Source organism: Mustela nigripes, chromosome 5 (genome assembly GCF_022355385.1).
Source record: "Mustela nigripes isolate SB6536 chromosome 5, MUSNIG.SB6536, whole genome shotgun sequence".
Taxonomy (NCBI): Eukaryota; Metazoa; Chordata; class Mammalia; order Carnivora; family Mustelidae; genus Mustela; species Mustela nigripes.
Window position 1 is genome coordinate 6365249 of NC_081561.1, and position 17099 is coordinate 6382347.

A 17099-nucleotide genomic window follows, 5' to 3' on the forward strand; every position below is an offset into this window, starting at 1 on the left:
AAGAAGAAGAAGAAGAAGAAGAAGAAGAAGAAGAAGAAGAAGAAGAAGAAGAGGAGGAGGAGGAGGAAGAGGAAGAAGAAGAAGAAGAAGTAGAAGAAGAAGAAGAATAGGAGGAGGAGGAGGAGCAGCTTTAGGGATCTGGGGCTGGGAACAGAATCCAGGGGATGGTAGGTGAGAAAGGAAAGGAAAAGGCACATAATGGGCTGCCAAGAACAGGCAGGTCTTTCAAGATGCCTGGCTGTGGAGAATAGCGGGAAGAAAGAACGGGGAATGTTTGGTGGGGAATATATTGCTGAACAAAGGTTGCCTAATTTTTTTTTTTTTTTAACACAGATGACACCGGATCCTGCTTAAATGCGAATGAGAAGGAGCTAATAGGGAAGGAGACATGGAAATACAAGCAACAGAGGGAGTGATTGATGGAACAAAGAGGAAATAGGATCCAGACACCATCATAAAAGAAGACAGATGGCCGCAGAGGTTTGAAGAATTCTGGTTTTCAAAATTTTATAGTTTCCTTATCTTACATATTTGAAAAAAAGTGTAAAATTAATATTAAGCTTTAATTCATCCACATGAAAAATGATCTTTTCACAATTTAGTTAATTAAAATAGTTAATCCCTGAATCTGGTAATAATTTCTTCTCTATGTTTTTATTCATCTCCACATTTTAGTGGCCACGTTCAGCATTTATGGTTAGAGAAATTATATGAGAGATTCAATAATGAGAATCAGAGTGACAAATGTGTGACCACAGATGCCGGCAGCCTTTCCTAGGGGCCCGTGGCAACGTCTATAATCACTCAGTTGGTCCCACCAGATTCAGGCATGGTCTCTGAATCCTTCTGTAAAATCGCTCCCCACTTCATCATTCCTAAGGTCAGAATTTTAAATGTAGCTGCCATTCTTGATTAAGAGGCTAATTAACCTCCTGAGATCGAACTCCAGACCAGAAGCCAGGTGGAGAGTCTCATAACTATCTATGCAGATTTAGGGGTTCTTTTGCTTGGACCAGACCCCCATACTGTCCACCACCCTGAGCCTTGTGTTCTCGCCAAACTTTGGAAGCCTGTACCTCAGCTATCTTCCTCATCTGGAGTGGGCACATGTTACTTCTTCTAATCTGGTGTCCATCCCTGGTCTAGTACCAACTCCTCTTCTGTTGGACTGGACTTTGGTCCTTTCTCTTTTGACATCTGACCCTGATTTGGTCTTCACTGTCACCTCCACAGATGACAGCTGATGACAATGGCGCTCTGCCGTGTGGTTTAGAAGAGTCAACAGGTTGTCTGGATGGCTCCCTGTAGGGCCACGGCTTTTTCTCTACACTGTCTGTGCAAGACTTCTTCCACACCAGGAGTTTATCCACAATCCCTGATGGGCTGCCTTTTCCTGGAGAAGTCTCACCTCGTAGTGTTTCACCTGCCCAGTTCCTGTTTCTCCTTTTGTCTCAGTGAGCCCATCACTAATGTCCTTCAGGATTCCAAGTCTGATTTGGAAATTCCCTTCTCTGTGCCCTGTCCTGGACACCTGCTGCACAGCATGGTGAGGGCTTGGTTCCTGATCATCTCTCCAGCTAGGTGGGAAGACAGGTCTGTGTGTCTCATCCCTACACAACAGCGCTGGGAATATGGTGGGGGGTTAAGAACAAGTTGTTGAATGGATGAATGAATAGATTACAGAATGTTGCAGTTAGTTTCCTTCTCTCTCTTTTTTAAAGACTTTATTTATTTTTTCTCAGAGAGAGATATAGCGTGCACAAGCAGGGGGAGTAGCAGGCAGAGAGAAATGGACTCCCCACGAGCAGGAAGCCCTATGCAAAACTTGATCCCAGGACCTTGGGGTCATGACCTGAGTGGAAGTTAGTGCTTTACCAAGTGAGCCACCCAGGTTTCCCTCTTTCTCTTTTTCTATGGACTTTTGTTTTTCCTTTTCAAACCTTTCTGCCCATAACTCTATAACAAGAGGGCATTACTTGTTTGCTTTATTGTACTTATGGGTTTTTAATCTCTCATTTCAAGAAAAAGCCAAAAAGAAACAAAAAAAAAAAACCCCACATTTGTATCTATGTTGTGTAATGGATGATAACCACTAGAAGAAAAGAATGAACCATTTCAGAAATACAGCAAAAATTCACTAGTTCAGGTGGCAAAAATCCTGAATTTCTAATACAATGTGTGAGAATTCTCAACTCAGCAAACTTTCTCTTTATAGTGCAAATTGCTTTTTTAAATAAGAGCAGAGAGACTATCTAAAATATTTAAAACAAATTCTGCCCTCCTTAGCACTTCAGGAATACTGATGAATATTTAGGTATATGCTAATTACTTGTCATTTCTCTCCATTCACTAAAATAAATGCCACTCCTAAGAACCTCCGCTGGTGAATCATTTGTAAAATATACACCACATTCCCCATCAAGAAACCCAAACTCCTCTAACTCCTGTCCACTACTGACCTTGGGCAGCTTTGCCTCTAGCCACTGGCACTCTGAGCTTGATGTTTTTAGAACCCTAAACACCGACTAACTCACACCTCCCAGATGCTTTTGGTCATGTTCCCAGTGCCTGGAAGCCCCCATCTAGATTTCTTTAACTGTGGCCTGTGATTTCTCTCATCCTGCTCTGCTTTTTCTGAAACTTCTGGCTGGACTGAGTGTCTTTCTTTTTTGCTCCCCAAACACTCCACATGATGATCCCATCACTTTTTCAGGAAGAGAAACCGAATCCTGCTCACCATGGGGATCCCTGGCACCAAATGTAATTCCAGACATTAGAGTAGGTGCCTGGTACTGACTAAAATGGCTTTGAACTCCACAGCTCCCTTGGAAGCTCCCAATAAACACTATTAACATTAACATTATTTTATGATTGAAATGAGACTTTGACCTAATGGACCTGAGTTAGTGAGATCACACTTCCTGTTGATATTGTATTATCTATCTCAAGGGACTTCTTTGATAATTCAATGGAACAATGCATGTAAAAATAGTTTGTTAAGTACTAAACAGAACTGAACGGTTGTTTAAATTTCTATTATTGAACTAAAGTCACATTAGTTGCACAGTGTTTTCTATTATTGGAAGTTAAGATTCTTCCATGTTTTTGTGGGCAAGAACTAGATTGTGTTAAAAAAGACATGACTTGCAACCAGATCATCTTCACAAGTGATGCAAAGGGGAATTCTGCTCAGAGCAAATCAAGAAAGCTACAAGGAGAAATTGTGGGTGTGAGGTGTCTCCCTCATGAAAATTTAGGGTATTTTCTCCAGAACACATTTCATAGTGACAGTAAGTAATACTAAACAAACTTGGGCAACGAAGTCTTCATTCAGGGGCAGTAGGTTACCTTCTTGGAACTTGTACGTATCAGTAATATCCTTTATGCCGTCTCCTCCAACTTCTTTGGTCACAATCATTTTCCCAATGTGAGCAGTATCAACAGCTTCAACCACATGAGTGCCATCTTTCTTGGCTGTAACGTAAATGAGATCACTGTTGACCTAAAAACAGGAGAAGAGAGCGTTAGCTACCCTCTGAAGTCCTTGTCATCAAAATCCTTCCGTGGTGTAGCCGTCCGGGATCCCTAGTGCGGACGTGTTCTTCTCTTCGACTACACTGGATTCACAGGGCTGAATTTGTTTTAAAATGAATCTGAAGGACAAGCTAGCTTATTTTAGTCATCAGGCGTTATAAATGAAGAGTATTTGGATATTGATTGTTTAAACATCAATCACTTCTTTCTCCCCTTTTTCTTGCTTGTGAATTCTGCCTCTTCAGAAAGGAGCCCAAACCATCACACCCGTTGCTCACTTTCCCAGACTGCTCTTACTCTGGCTGTGGCTTTCTGACCTCCTTCTGGGAAGAAGAGGAAATCTGCTGGGTGGCTTCTTGGAAGGATTCTTCTCTGTTATAAAAAGAGAGGGTTTGCCCTTCTCTTCCTGCTTTTCAATGTTTTCATGTGAAGTGAGGTGATGCTTGGATCTTCTGTAGCCACCCTGGGACAGTGAGGAGAAACACTGCCAACAATACAAAGATGGCCATGTGGAGAGATAAGAGGCATGTGAGGACTTAACAATGCTGTACAATAAGTACTTGGGGTGGGGGGATGCTGAAGATACCACGAGAGCACCTAGGGCAGCAGGGTGGGGTGGGGCAGGATGAGAGGGTGGCAAGGAAGTAACAGCCAAGTTGAAAGCCGGAAGATGCATGGAAGTCAGCGAACTAAAGGAGCTCATGTTACTTGGTCTTACCAACCAACCCACAGAAGCTCACGAAAGAACACAAGGAAATTTGTGGAGGTCATGGCCATGCGTATTTCCTTCATTGTGGGGAAGATGTCACAGGTGTATGCATATGTCCAAACTCATCATGATGTATCTATTAAATCTGTACCATAGTTTACATTAATTATACCCTGTCAAAGCTAAAAGGAATAAAGAAAAAAAAAATGGAAAGAAGAAGGTGGTGACAGCCACAGTCCTGAGAGGACGGATCAGGGCCAGGCTGGATTAGCTGCAAGAACCTTGGGTTCTGATCTTGAATGTGTACTTTTGGAAAACTACCTTATCCTCTCTGAACTTCAGTTCCTGTTTCTATAAAATGAAAATGGTTATACTTGTTCTGCCAATCTCATAGTAATGTGTTAGTGAGACAGCACCAAGTGAGCTAGGATCTATGTGAGCATGACTTGTAAACTTTAAAACTGAGTGAAAATGTAGTGGTTTTTATTAGGTAAGGAGGAACTTGATGATAAAACCCTAACTTTCAAAGTTGGGGTTACAAAGAGCAACTTTTCTCTACTGTCTCACAAAATGTTCTGAATTTACATGGACTCTGACCTCTACTGAGGTGAAAGCAAGTAGCCGACATTTACGGAACAGCTACAAGGTTTCAGGGACACTTACAGATTATTTAATCTAAACCTCGCAGCAATAACCACCTGTGAGGTATGTATTCTTATCTGTGTTTTAGAGATGAGTGTGCCAAGTGGGTTAAGAAGGGTCAGCAAAGTGTGGGTGGTGGTCCCATAGCCGGGAGCTGCTAGAGAAGAAAATCCTGGGCTAGCCCATAGCCTGTTCCCTGACCTTCCCCCTGGGCTGGCCCATTCCCTGACCTTCACTATATGTTGCCTCTCCCATACAGCCTTGCTGCACCACGAGGATTTCCATGAGGTAGGGAGATGGTTTCGTGCTTGGGGTACAAGTGGTCCCATGCATGGGGCTCAGATATCTGAGGGGTGATAAATGGTGACCTCATGTTTCAGCAGAATAATCCTGGCTTTGTGGCACTAGCCCTAGGATGTGCAAGACCAAAATAGGAATTTAGGAATCAGGATGGGCCATGATAGGGTAGACATCAGGGATATTTGTCATTTGGGGGGGGGGGGAAGGAAAGGAAACTTTAAATGAGATTCCTGAGGATTTTGGCTTCCCCCCTGGAGAAGGCCATGGGAGCACAAACAGCCTCCTCCTTCACTTGCAAATTATAGCAACAATGCTGATGAATATCCTCTTAATAAGCACCCTTACTACAGTTTACAGTTCTCCAGGGAGACGAGGCTAAATATGACAGTGGCTAAATCATTGTCTTCTCTTGAATGTAGAGCTTAGGAAATTTGTGTGGGCTAAAATCTCAGGCCAGCCCAGCAGCACTGTCCCTTGTGGGGAGAGGCTAGGAGAACCCACATATGAAATGGCTCTTGCATATGTATGTTATGGGGGTGTGGAGAGAAAGTATTCTTTCCGATCAACATTAGCAAGCTTTCTTTTCAGTTTCAGCTGCCAGGGCAATGGTCCTCCAACCTGGCTGCGTGTGAGCCACTGAGGGCTTAAAAGGGTAATGGTGCTAGGCCCCCAGCCAAAGCCAACTGCATGTCGACGGCAGACAGTAAGTGCAGGTGATGCTGGAAAGAATATTGGATCTATGTTGGATCTATACTCTGTGACTTTGGGCAAGACTCAATGTCTCTCAGCTTGGGTTTAATAATGCCATTCTTGCAAGGCAGAAAGCTAGATCAGTACTGCTGGAGAAAGCCCTATGTTGAAAGCTAACTTCTTTCGAATGAAAAGGAGTTTTAATGGCCATCTAGTCCTACTCCGATGCTTGAAGGGACTGTGGCATGCAGAACCTGGGCATCCCAGCATGGAATCTGGTGCTCGTTTCAGTCCACCACACCTTTGTCTCTTTGTCAGACACAGGAACTAAGCCTCTGTTCAGGTACTTACTGAGCTCCAGAGTCCCAGCAAAGGTGGACTGGGGTTGCAAGCTGAGGGCCCCCTCTCTACAGAGTTCAGCGTGTACCCCTAGAATGTAAGCTTATGTCTACTGCTGGCAGAAGCTATGCTTGTGACTGCTAAGGATGAAAACTCTTTTTACAGGATGCAGCAAGATTTGTTTTACTCCTTTGTTCCCAAGTAGAGATAGCTACAAAAATAGGCTGTGGAGAGAAAGTGGTGCTCCTCTGAGAGGCATGGAGGCAGTGGGTCCATGGACCTTGTCCATGACCTTCTGGCACAATTGCCATCCTTCTACTCTGTGCTTGCCATTCTTTCAGCCTGTAGATGCTGGCTATGAGGCCAGACCCCTGTGTGTGTTTCCTGCTGCTTTGTCCCTGTGCCTCGTCTCCCACCAGGATTGCCAGCTCTGAGGACACCATTGGGATCCTATCCTAATCTCCGAGATTCTATTCTTAGCAGGGTCCTCTGCATCTGCTTTTGTTTGCTTGCTTGCTTCATTCAGCCATCCACCCATCATTCATTCATTCAACAAGTACTCATCCAAGTCTACTTTGTGCCAGAACTTGCTTTCGGTGATGACAATACTTTCCCAGAACTTATGTTCTAGAAGGGAGAGAAATAATAACACTAAGGCAGAGTAGAAAGATAAAAGCAATGGGTCAGGAAGTGAAATTTTCAGTGGGGGTGAGTCAAGGCCTCTTTGAGGAGGGGACCTGAGCGGAGACTTGGATGCAAGGAGGGGTCAGGTGTACAAAGTGTGGTGGAGAGTAGGGGAGAGCTTTTCCAGAAAAAGAAATAGTATATATAAGAGCTCAGAAAAGAGTATGTTTACATGTTGCCAGAAGGGCAAGGTCAGTATGACCTGGAGGGAAATGAGCAAGGGACGGACGAGATGGAAAGAAAGCCAGGGGCCAGATCACATAGACTAAAGACTTGTGATCAATGTTATTGTAAGGGTGGTGGAAATCCACTAGAAGGTTGGGGGCAATGGAGTAATGTGTTTTATTTACATTTTTAAAGGTTAATTATGGCTAGTTTGTGGAGAATAGATAGGAAAAGGGTCAGACGAGAGAAGGGAGGTAGGCTAGGAATCAAGTTCATAGAGCTCAGTATTGTACAGAGTTCAAAGAATCAGCATCACAGACTTGGATGGATGCGTGTTGTTTTTAGAAGGCATTTTTAAAAAATTAACATATAATGTATTATTTGTTTCAGGGGTACAGGTCTGTGATTCATCAGTCTCACCATAGCATATATGCTCCCCAAAGCCATCATCCAACCACCCCATCCCTCCCACCCCTTCCACTCCAGCAACCCTCAGTTTGTTTCCTGAGATTTAGAGTCATTTATGGTTTGTCTTCCTTCCTGGTTTCGTCTTGTTTCATTTTTCCTTCCCTTCCCTTAAGATCTTCTACCTTGTTTCTCAAATTCCTCATATCAGTGAGATCATATGATAATTCTCTTTCTCTGATTGACTTAGTCTGCTTAGCATAATACCCTCTAGTTCCATCCACGTTGTTGCAAATGGCAATATTTGGGGTTTTTTGATGGCTGCATAGTATTCCATTATATACATATATCCCAGATCTTCTTTATCCATTCATCTGTTGATGGACATCTAGGTTCTTTCCATAGTTCAGCTATTGTAGACATTGCTGCTATGAATATTGGGGTGCACATGCTCCTTCAGATCACTACATTTGTATCTTTGGTGTAAATACCAGAAGTGCGATTTCTGGGTCATAGGGCAGCTCTATTATCAACTTTTTGAGAAACCTCCATGCTATTTTCCAGAGTGGCTGCACCAGCTTGCATTCCCACCAACAGTGTAGGAGGTATAGGCATATACCCTTAGAAGGTATTTCTGGCAAGATGCATGAAGAAGATTAAGAAGAGAAGCCAACCTGATTCTAAAATCATATACATTATTTGAATAAATGGATGAACTATTTTAGATCAGAATAGGAGCCCCCCAAATGGGCTAACAAGTGCTAGCAAAATAACCTTGAATTGAGAAGGAAGCATCTGTACCACTGGTATCCACAGTGCCTCTGGAAATTGCTATGTAGCTTCTGAGCAATGGAGCAGTTACTGTGGCCCTGGGGGACCAGTCATCCTTGCTGCAGAAATCATCTCAGGAACAGGGAGGGAGGGGAATGGGCATGTGCTCGAGTGTGCATGTATGTGCAGTTTTGGAGTGGTCTGGTATGGAGGGGAAGACAGAGCCAATGAGAGGAAGCTAAAATCAAGTGAACACGGGAACTCACGAGATGACTCCACAGCTTAGCATTGTTCTGCTCTCTCCTCACCCCCTTTAGAAGCCAAAGGCCACCATTAGTTGGGGAAAGAAAAGGCAGATGGGCTTCCAGAATGGAGGTCCTCTCCATGGCACTGCGGGCATGAGAAAGGAGGAGTTAGAGAAAATAAGCTTCAAGCCCTGGAAGCAATCTAAAAATGTGAAGAATGCATTTCTAAAAGAGAGGAGGAGAGGAAATGGGGCAGAAATAGGATGCTTCCCATGGACCTGCCTCTTTTTTAATTTTTAATTTTTCAATATGAGTCTAGTGGATACACAATGTTACATAAGTTTCAGGTGTACAACATAGTGATTCAACTTCTCTATGCTGTGCTCACGGCAAGTGTAGCGACCATCTGTCACCACACAACACTATTACAACATCATTGACTATATTCCCTATGCTGTGCCTTTCATCCCCGTGGCTTATTCTATAACTGGAAGCCTGTATCCTCTGCTCCCCTTCAGTTCTTATTTTGGGTTTTGCTTTCACTAAAGGAGACCATGGCTCTGAGATGATCAAAAAACGTCAGTGAACATGATGTTTAATCCAGCCCGGAAGTGAGTAAGGAATGACCAGCGAGAGGCAAGAAAAGGCACACTGGGCTGCCTGCCTGGTGTGTGACAGGCAGGCTTACGCAGCCAGACGATGGAGCAGGAAAGGGAGGATGCCATCTGAACCTGAGTCATGGACACTCATTAAAGTTAAACACGACGCCCCCCGTGTGGTCCTCCTTTGGGCACCCTTGAGAAAAGATTCCTCGTACACTTTCAACAGCTTGAGCGTCTCTTATAAATGGCTCAGCCCTGGGGCTCAGCCCGTGCCAAAGCAGCAAATCGTACGCTCTTTCAGACAAGTCTGCAGTGGTTGAGAGAGGAGTAATTATAATCTGCGAATCCTGATGACATGCCTAACACCCCGATCTATATTTAATAATAGCAAAAAGCGTTCGCATTAACAGCTATTAGGCAATTCGCTCTTGGAAGGAGGTTGCTCCCTCTTTCTCTGCAGCAACAAAGCATAATAAAAATATAAGAAACGTGGCTCTGTGAATTTTAGAGTGATTTCCCATTAAGAGGTTCTCCCAGCATCATAAACTATCAGCTGGCGGCTGGGGAGGTTGGATAAATCTCCAAATCCCGAAGTGAAATCGAAGGGGATGAAATTCGAAATACAGTCTGCCTGTTTTCCCCAGGCTTCTAGCAACTGTAATGGAAGTCTCCATGTAAGAAATACTGTCCCCTTTGTGTATTCAAATTTCTGATCTTGCTGTGTGAATATTCGCGGTAATTTTGCTTCCTAAACATTTCCAGATGCTCCCTCCTCCTTCCCCCCCTCTTGCCATTTGGGGAGCTCAGGCCCCGCCCTCTCGGGTGAGTGTGGGGCAAGCACAGGCTTCCCCCTGACCTCCTCCCTGGGGCCACCTCTTTCAAGTCCTAGCTCCACTGGACTCAGGCTCCTTCTGCCTGCATCTTCTGTACCCCGGATATGCCACCTTCCGTGAGCCTGCACAACTTGTCATTTCCCTCACACACCATTCAGAGGCTCAGACTGTCCCCTCTGCCTCAGTTTCTTTCCTTCCTCCGGCTTCTTTCTTACCCACTTGGACTGAATAACTCCAAACTCTCCCTCAAGACACAGCTGAGGCACTAAACCCTCCAAGGCGCCTCCCTGTCCCTTTCCCCATGTACTCCCACAGTGCTCCTGTCCATCCGCTGTGGCTCTCACACAGGTGTCCTTATCATCCGTCCTCATGTTACCCTCTCTCCCTGTTGGTGTCTTATAGCCTTTACTGTCCCACTCAGTTCCTGACCCGGCTTCCTCAATTAACAAATCTGTATGTATTAAATGCAGATCATTCTTCACCTACATGGCTCATCTAACAATTAGCTCCACAGAGCCTCATGTACTACTGTTATTTAACCTTTAGTGTGCTATGTGTTGCCACCTCTCACCAAGAATCTAATTTTTTTTTTAAGATTTTTTTTATATATTTGAAAGCGAGAGCACCAGGGGGAGGAGCAGAGGCAGAGAGAGTCTCAAGCAGATTTCTGTTGAACACAGAGCCTGTCCAGCGGTCCATCACCCAAAACCAAGAGTCAGAGGTTTAATGGACCGGGCCACCCAGACGGCCCAAGAATCTAGTTTCGGAAGGGCATAGGATTCTGAGTTCCCTAGAGCACAGTGCCCACCACATATTTATAATAGGGATTTATCCAATCCCAGTGTAGTAGTAGAGTGTGGCGGTTACTGACTTGAGTTTCATTCAGTCCCTGCCTGGCTTTAGATCTTAGCATGACTGTTTAGTTCAGTGAGTGTGGACAGGTTATTGACCACTCTGCCTCAATTTTCCTTTCGGTAAAAAGGGAAGAATCATAATACTAATTTTGAAGGGTGGCTAAGCGTCTCAAACGGTAGGCATAGTGATTACATAGTAACTATTCTGTATACAACTGACATTACTTCAGTGCGTTTATTGGTGAAATTGTAATCTGGGTAAAACCTGCCTCTTAGCCTCTGACATATTTCTCTGCTCTTCACCGCCTGTCCCCAGCCTTCTAGCCTCCCAGCCTTCTCCTTTACCAATACCCTTTATATTTAATTTGATTTTTAGAGCCCTCCTTGGTGTAGTCTCTGCCTCATCTACTCCCCATCAACCCATGAAGTATGCTGCCTTCTAGCTGTCATTCCCTCGCTTCCCTATTTCAGCAGCTCTGCTTTCCCTCCCCAGTGATGGATGGCCTGGAGTGGCAGGAACTGGGCTGCAGTTCCCAGACTAAACCCCTGGATGGGGTGTGTCTGGATTTTGTTTTTATGGGAACTGTTACGTTAGTGTCGGAGTAAACTAGTACGCTCTGAAGTTTCAATTCATGGACCGTCTCCACCAATTTTTAGTTGAGTCATTTAGTCACTTAATTTCTCAGGAGCAGTTGGTATCTATTTCATGGGTGCGAAGAACTCAACTAAGGTTAGTAACACAATTGCTTTTCAAGGAGAAAATCTCAAAAACATCAAGGAGAGAAAAATGGTAAGTAAGAATTACATTTAGAATTAAGAGCCTGGAGGTTGGAATGATGTTTAGCCGACTTTGTAGACATGAAACACATGCCACGGACTTGGGAAATTTAGAAGTCACAACCTGATGTCTTATTTTTCAAGTGTTAAGAGGTTGGGGAAGAAAGTGGCACGTCTCTCCAGCTTACTACTTACCTCTGCGAAAACAAAGGGTGCATCAAACTGGAAGCAAATATGGCCATGCTTAATGGCTTGAACAGAGGCTGGGCCACACCGATACATGCCTGTATCACACAAAGGAACGGAAGTGTGAGTTTGTTATCTCCAGTTCTGTCCGGAAACAGATACAGGCTCTGTAGAGGCAAGTGTTCCCAACTTCAACATTGATATAGCCCCAATGCTTCCCATGGCCAGAGACGGCCAATGACCAATGTGTGTCATCAAGAGGGCTTCGTTGGAAATGCCTCCTCAAACCAAAATACAGGGCATCACAATGTCTTTGTCTGGTCTCCCACCTGGAACACATAACTTCAGACATCTGTGCTGAGGCTGAGCTGTTTGCTTATAGAGGACTGATCCATTTCCCACCGGTCTCTGGAATGCTGGAGATGGTAATGTGTCCCCAGTGATTGTGTTAATTGTTTGTTTTGATTTTTGTGTTTTGTTTTTGGACATTATGGATGGATATCAAGTGTTGAATTGGGGAATCTGAACATCAATCAATGCCCGACATGCATTCAGGAAGTCAGTAGGCACATGATTACTTTTATAAAGTTCTTTACATTTTAACCAGCTATCTTTGGTTAATAAGAGATTAACTGCCATTAGTCATCTCTGACGTCTCCTCATGATACATAATTGAGAACAGAGAAAGTGTTGAACATTCTCCCTCAAAATCCAGCATAAATAAAGCATGAGTCTCTTATGAATAAGTTATGAATGTCTATGGATATATGCGTATATATACACACACGTCAATATCTCATATCAACACCTGAGGAAGTAAACATAATGTCCCCAGGCCACTGATTTTTATCATCCTATTAGAGAGAAATGGAGGCCTGTGATGTGATTTTATAAAAATCTGGGGGAGGTCATAGCTGTCACTCATTGCTTAGCATAGACTGCAAGTTAGATGATAAATACCCACATACTTAGGTTTTGGAAGAAATCACACAACATAAAAAGAAATCAGGTTCTGGAAAAACAACTAGATCTGTAACTATTTTTTGAGTTCTTTATTTTCTCTACTGCCTTATAGCTTATCACTGTGCATCACAGAGGGCCGAGGTATATTTTAGAGCCTAGTAAAAGTGCCTACATGGACATTTTTCTCTTGTCTTCAAAACTGCTTATCAAAGCAAGAGTAGATGAATTATATATGTTAAGTTTTATGCACTTTTTTTTAAACCAGTTATAGAATAATCAGGGGAAAGCCGACCATTGAGATGAAATTAAACTGATTGACAGGCTGCTAATACTGTACATGGGCCCAGGAAGCACACTTTTGATGTTGGTTCCCAGTGGGAGTGTTGCCCACACATCAAATGCAACCCTAAGAGCAAAAGAAAGATTGTTGTGAAAAGAGTTCCTGGAGGGAGGATGCGATTTTACCATCGCTGTTTTCTTGCGGGGTGCTGTCCACAGCTTGCCACCCTCCAAATCCAACGGGAAGATCAGGTCTTGTCATCCAGGCTTCATTCCAACAGTGGTAGTTCCTGAGAAAACACCACCCCAAGAAGATTAAACTTCCCGTTCCAGTCAACGCCCCAAGAAATCAAAAGGTGTCCAGAATTCCTGTGAGTACACTACCTACACATTGCTGGAATGGAAAAAAAAAAAAAAAAAAACTAAATTGAAGACTCGCCAGAGATGTCCTGGACTTGAGTTTGCTGGACAGATGCATTCCCATTGGCACCCTTGGGAGGGCATCAGGTGGCTGGATTTCTCTTCCCTGCTAATATCAGTTTCAAGGCCACCCAGTGCATGAAACAGTTTTGGTCTCAACCATCCTTTGCTGCCTAATGAAACAGAGCATACTATGTGCTAAAAGGGTAGAAAAGAAAAGTTAATACTATGTGCTAAAAGGAGAGAAAAGAAAAGTTAATTGAAACCGAAATACATATATCTTTGCATTTCTTTTACATTTATGCATACTAGATTTATAAGAAGCAGATCTCTTGTAACAATTAAGCAATAAAATGCTTGTGTTTATGGGCTTAGGCTGTTGCCATAGAAACTATAACGTACTCCTGACTATAATTGTCTCTAATTTGGGCAAATTTCCATTTGGTGTCCAAGAAGAAAAGGGTGTCAGGGTGAGTATCTCTTTAACCTTTATCAAAGGTAGGCAACCCACAAGCCAAAACTTTACAGAACTTTGCATATGACCCTTGAGGCAAGAGCATGGAATAAAATGTCATCATGAATTGTATTATGATGTCCTTGGAAAGACCTGAAATTATATGACAGTACAGAAACCAATGAGAGCACATTAAGCCGTCTGCGCTATAGAAAATATTCATCTAGTAATAACGATTTAACAGTGGGGAGAAGTAGTTACAGCAGTCTTTGTCTATGGCATGGATGAATTTCAGTTCCAGCTACCATTCCTCCTTTACTTAAGTGTCCTTCAATGTCAGAAATTTGTACATGTTCCCATGTCTGAGTTTGACTCCGCTTTGATTGGCTCAATTTGGAGGTATTAATTTCACTGTGTAGCCTTTATGTACCAGGCTAGGTGCTGGGGATGCAGGACTGACCGACATGTAGGTTCTTGCCCACAGAGACCCTCGTGATCTAGGAGGAACGATGAAAAGGTAAACCAATCGTTACAAAACATTTCATAGCTTTGCTGTGAGGCGTAAGCAAGATAATGGGTATAAAGCACTTAGAATAGGACCTGGCATGTGATAAGTGCTCAAAAATAGTTAAGTCTCAGACCTTTAAAAATAATTCATAGACGTGATGCACTGGAAACTCATTTGGGGTACAGTGGGGTCTCCGTGGGGGAAACCCTTAGGGTATGAAGAAAAGTTTCACAGCAAAAGTGATAATTGAGCTAAGTCCTGGGGAATGTGGGAGTTTGGAAAGTCAACAAGAGAAGTAAGAACAAAATTGTAGAGGTATGAAATAGCCCACACGATATGTTTGGGGGATGGCACGCTGTTCATCGTGGTGTGAGGGCAGCATGCTTGCATATTTGTGTGCATGGGGGAGAGGGGTGGCTGGTAAGGGTGGGCAGAGAATCACAAAACTAACAAAAATGCACAGCACTTACTATGTGCCAGGCACTGTTCTAAAATTTTATGTATATTAGCACATCTGACATTCTGGTACCCTATTAGAAAGATTCTACTATTATTATCTCCAGTTTGCAGGGGAAGCCCAGAGAGGTTAAGAATCTTGCCTGGGGTCACAGAGTTGGTTCGTGACAGAGCTCCAGGGCTCAAGCTCTTAAACAATGAACTGTGGGATAAGGGAGGATGAAACTGTGAAATCCTTTTATCCCAGATCAAACGATTGGACTCTATTCTTGGGTAAGTTAGAATTGCAAACCCATCTTTGTGGAAGACAGGTGGGGAAGCAGGATGGGCCTTGGAGCTGAGTTGACCTCTACTCCTCCACTCCCGTGGGGACGACTGGGAGCCATCAGCGGGTACAGGCATGTGGAGATGAGAGAGCTGGATGAGTGGAGGAAGACTTTCATGTTTTCAGGGAATATGATGGTTCCATTGACCAAGACTGAATGAAGGAGGAAGGAAGGACAGTTTGGGTTGGGTGGTGTGTGTGTTGGGTGGCTGACAAGTTCAGTTTCGGATGTGATGAACTTGAGAGCCAGTGAGAAACCCAGGAGACAAAACCCTAGAGACATTTTTATCTATCTGTGAGACACTCAGGGTTGAACCAATTGCTAATGTCTTCACTGACAGTGGAGGAGAATGGGGGGCAGAGCTAAACGAGGAGAGCATGGAAATGGAGGCATGCAGTGTAGTTTTCTCTCCTCAGAGTGATCTAGGTTGTGAAGGGAAAAAGAGAAGATAGGACCACGGCAAGAAGGTAATGCAACACAGGCAAGAGTGTTTTGATTATTTTCACTCTAGCAGAGATTATCATGCTTATGGGGGATGCACCAGGGCAGGGAGTGGGAATAGAGAATAGAGAGATGGAGTAAGAGGACATTCAACTCCCAAGGATGCAGGAGGATGAGGTTGACTGCTAAACCTTGCCGGGTGTGGGGATCGAGGCATTGTTCCCAGGGACAGGGAGGTGTGGGTGTAGATCAGGGTCAAGGTATGGAGGTGTTGGACAAGAACCTGAGGTTGGTTCCCGCTTGAGAGCCTGCATCTTTCCTCTGAAGCTGGAAAGAAGGTCACTGTGAATTTAAACATGACTGTTAGCCTCCCTCCAGAACACTGAAAGTTGCATCATTAGGCAGAGAGATCCAGGAAAACAGAAAGGAAACATTTGCAATCCAAATGGACGTAGTCCTGCTTCCTACACAATCCGTGTAGGCAACCTGTGTTTAGCAATCCTGGCTCTAGCTATGATTTCACTGTTACACCACCACCCTAGATTAATAGGTGCCAGAACCTCCTTATTTAAATTCAAATATCCTGGGCAAGGTTAGCCTTGAACAAGATAAACAAGCTTTGCATTTCAGATCTCAGATAGAGAACCCAAGTTGAGGTTGGGCCTTAGTCAACGGGTAGAAAGCCAATGGCTGGGCTCCCAGGCTCGTCGTGAACAGAGTGGGAGGATGTTACCTCCAAAGCCACAGATTTTTTTTTTCCCCCAAATCATGCTCTTCTCTCTGTTCAAGAATGGCCAGGGAAAATGTGTCCTGGGCCACTCATGCCATGAGGGTTCCCTTTTGGCTGGATGTTAAGTATTTCTGGGTACACATGTTTGTTTTTCATTTTAAGGTCACCCATGAAAGGGGCTAATATTTACAGACATTTCTGAATTCCATTTGCAACAAGGTTGCCTGTAGGTTGGGGAATACATATGTTTCCTGAAAGGTCTTTTTAAAGTTCCTTATCTAGATCTGTCATAGTCTTTCTGTTTTCATCTTGTAATTTTATTATGCATTCGTTGAGGGATTGATTCACTTCTGGGACTCTGTCTTGTTCACTAACACATTCCCAGCCCTAGAGCTAGGCCTTAGAAAGTGCTCAGAAAGTATCGCTTGATCGAAAAGCAAGGACAACTCCTAGCAAGCATAGGACATCTCCAAGACAGGTGTAATTAAACTTTCATTTGCTTATTTGTTATTAAGATTCATTTTCTCAGAGGCTTCATTTGGAACTTGACTTCTCACTTCCCACTATATGATCAAAATGTATGGTGTCACTTTAAAGGTAAACGAAAAGTTAGAAACCTTCAAAATGATCTAGTTTTCTTATTGCCACTTTCTAAAGAAGCAGTATAGAAATTAAAATAAAGGGAGGAGTCAAGATGGCGGAGAAGTAGCAAGCTGAGACTGCTTCAGCTAGCCGGAGATCAGCTAGATAGCTTATCTAAAGATTGCAAACACCTGAAAATCCATC

The 17099-nt window shown here is 43.6% G+C and overlaps 1 protein-coding gene across 2 annotated transcripts in view; it reads right to left on the bottom strand.

The window, feature by feature from the left end:
* The window catches only part of F13A1 (coagulation factor XIII A chain), a 169274-nt gene that overhangs the window by 30697 nt on the left and 121478 nt on the right, over positions 1–17099 (bottom strand). For both annotated transcript variants that reach the window (XM_059399386.1, XM_059399385.1), the window contains exons 9-11: positions 13165–13268; positions 11746–11834; positions 3349–3502 (exon numbers count right to left, since the gene is read on the bottom strand). In XM_059399386.1, the coding sequence (XP_059255369.1) occupies positions 3349–3502; positions 11746–11834; positions 13165–13268 (347 nt within the window). The remainder of the gene's footprint in view (positions 1–3348; positions 3503–11745; positions 11835–13164; positions 13269–17099) is intronic.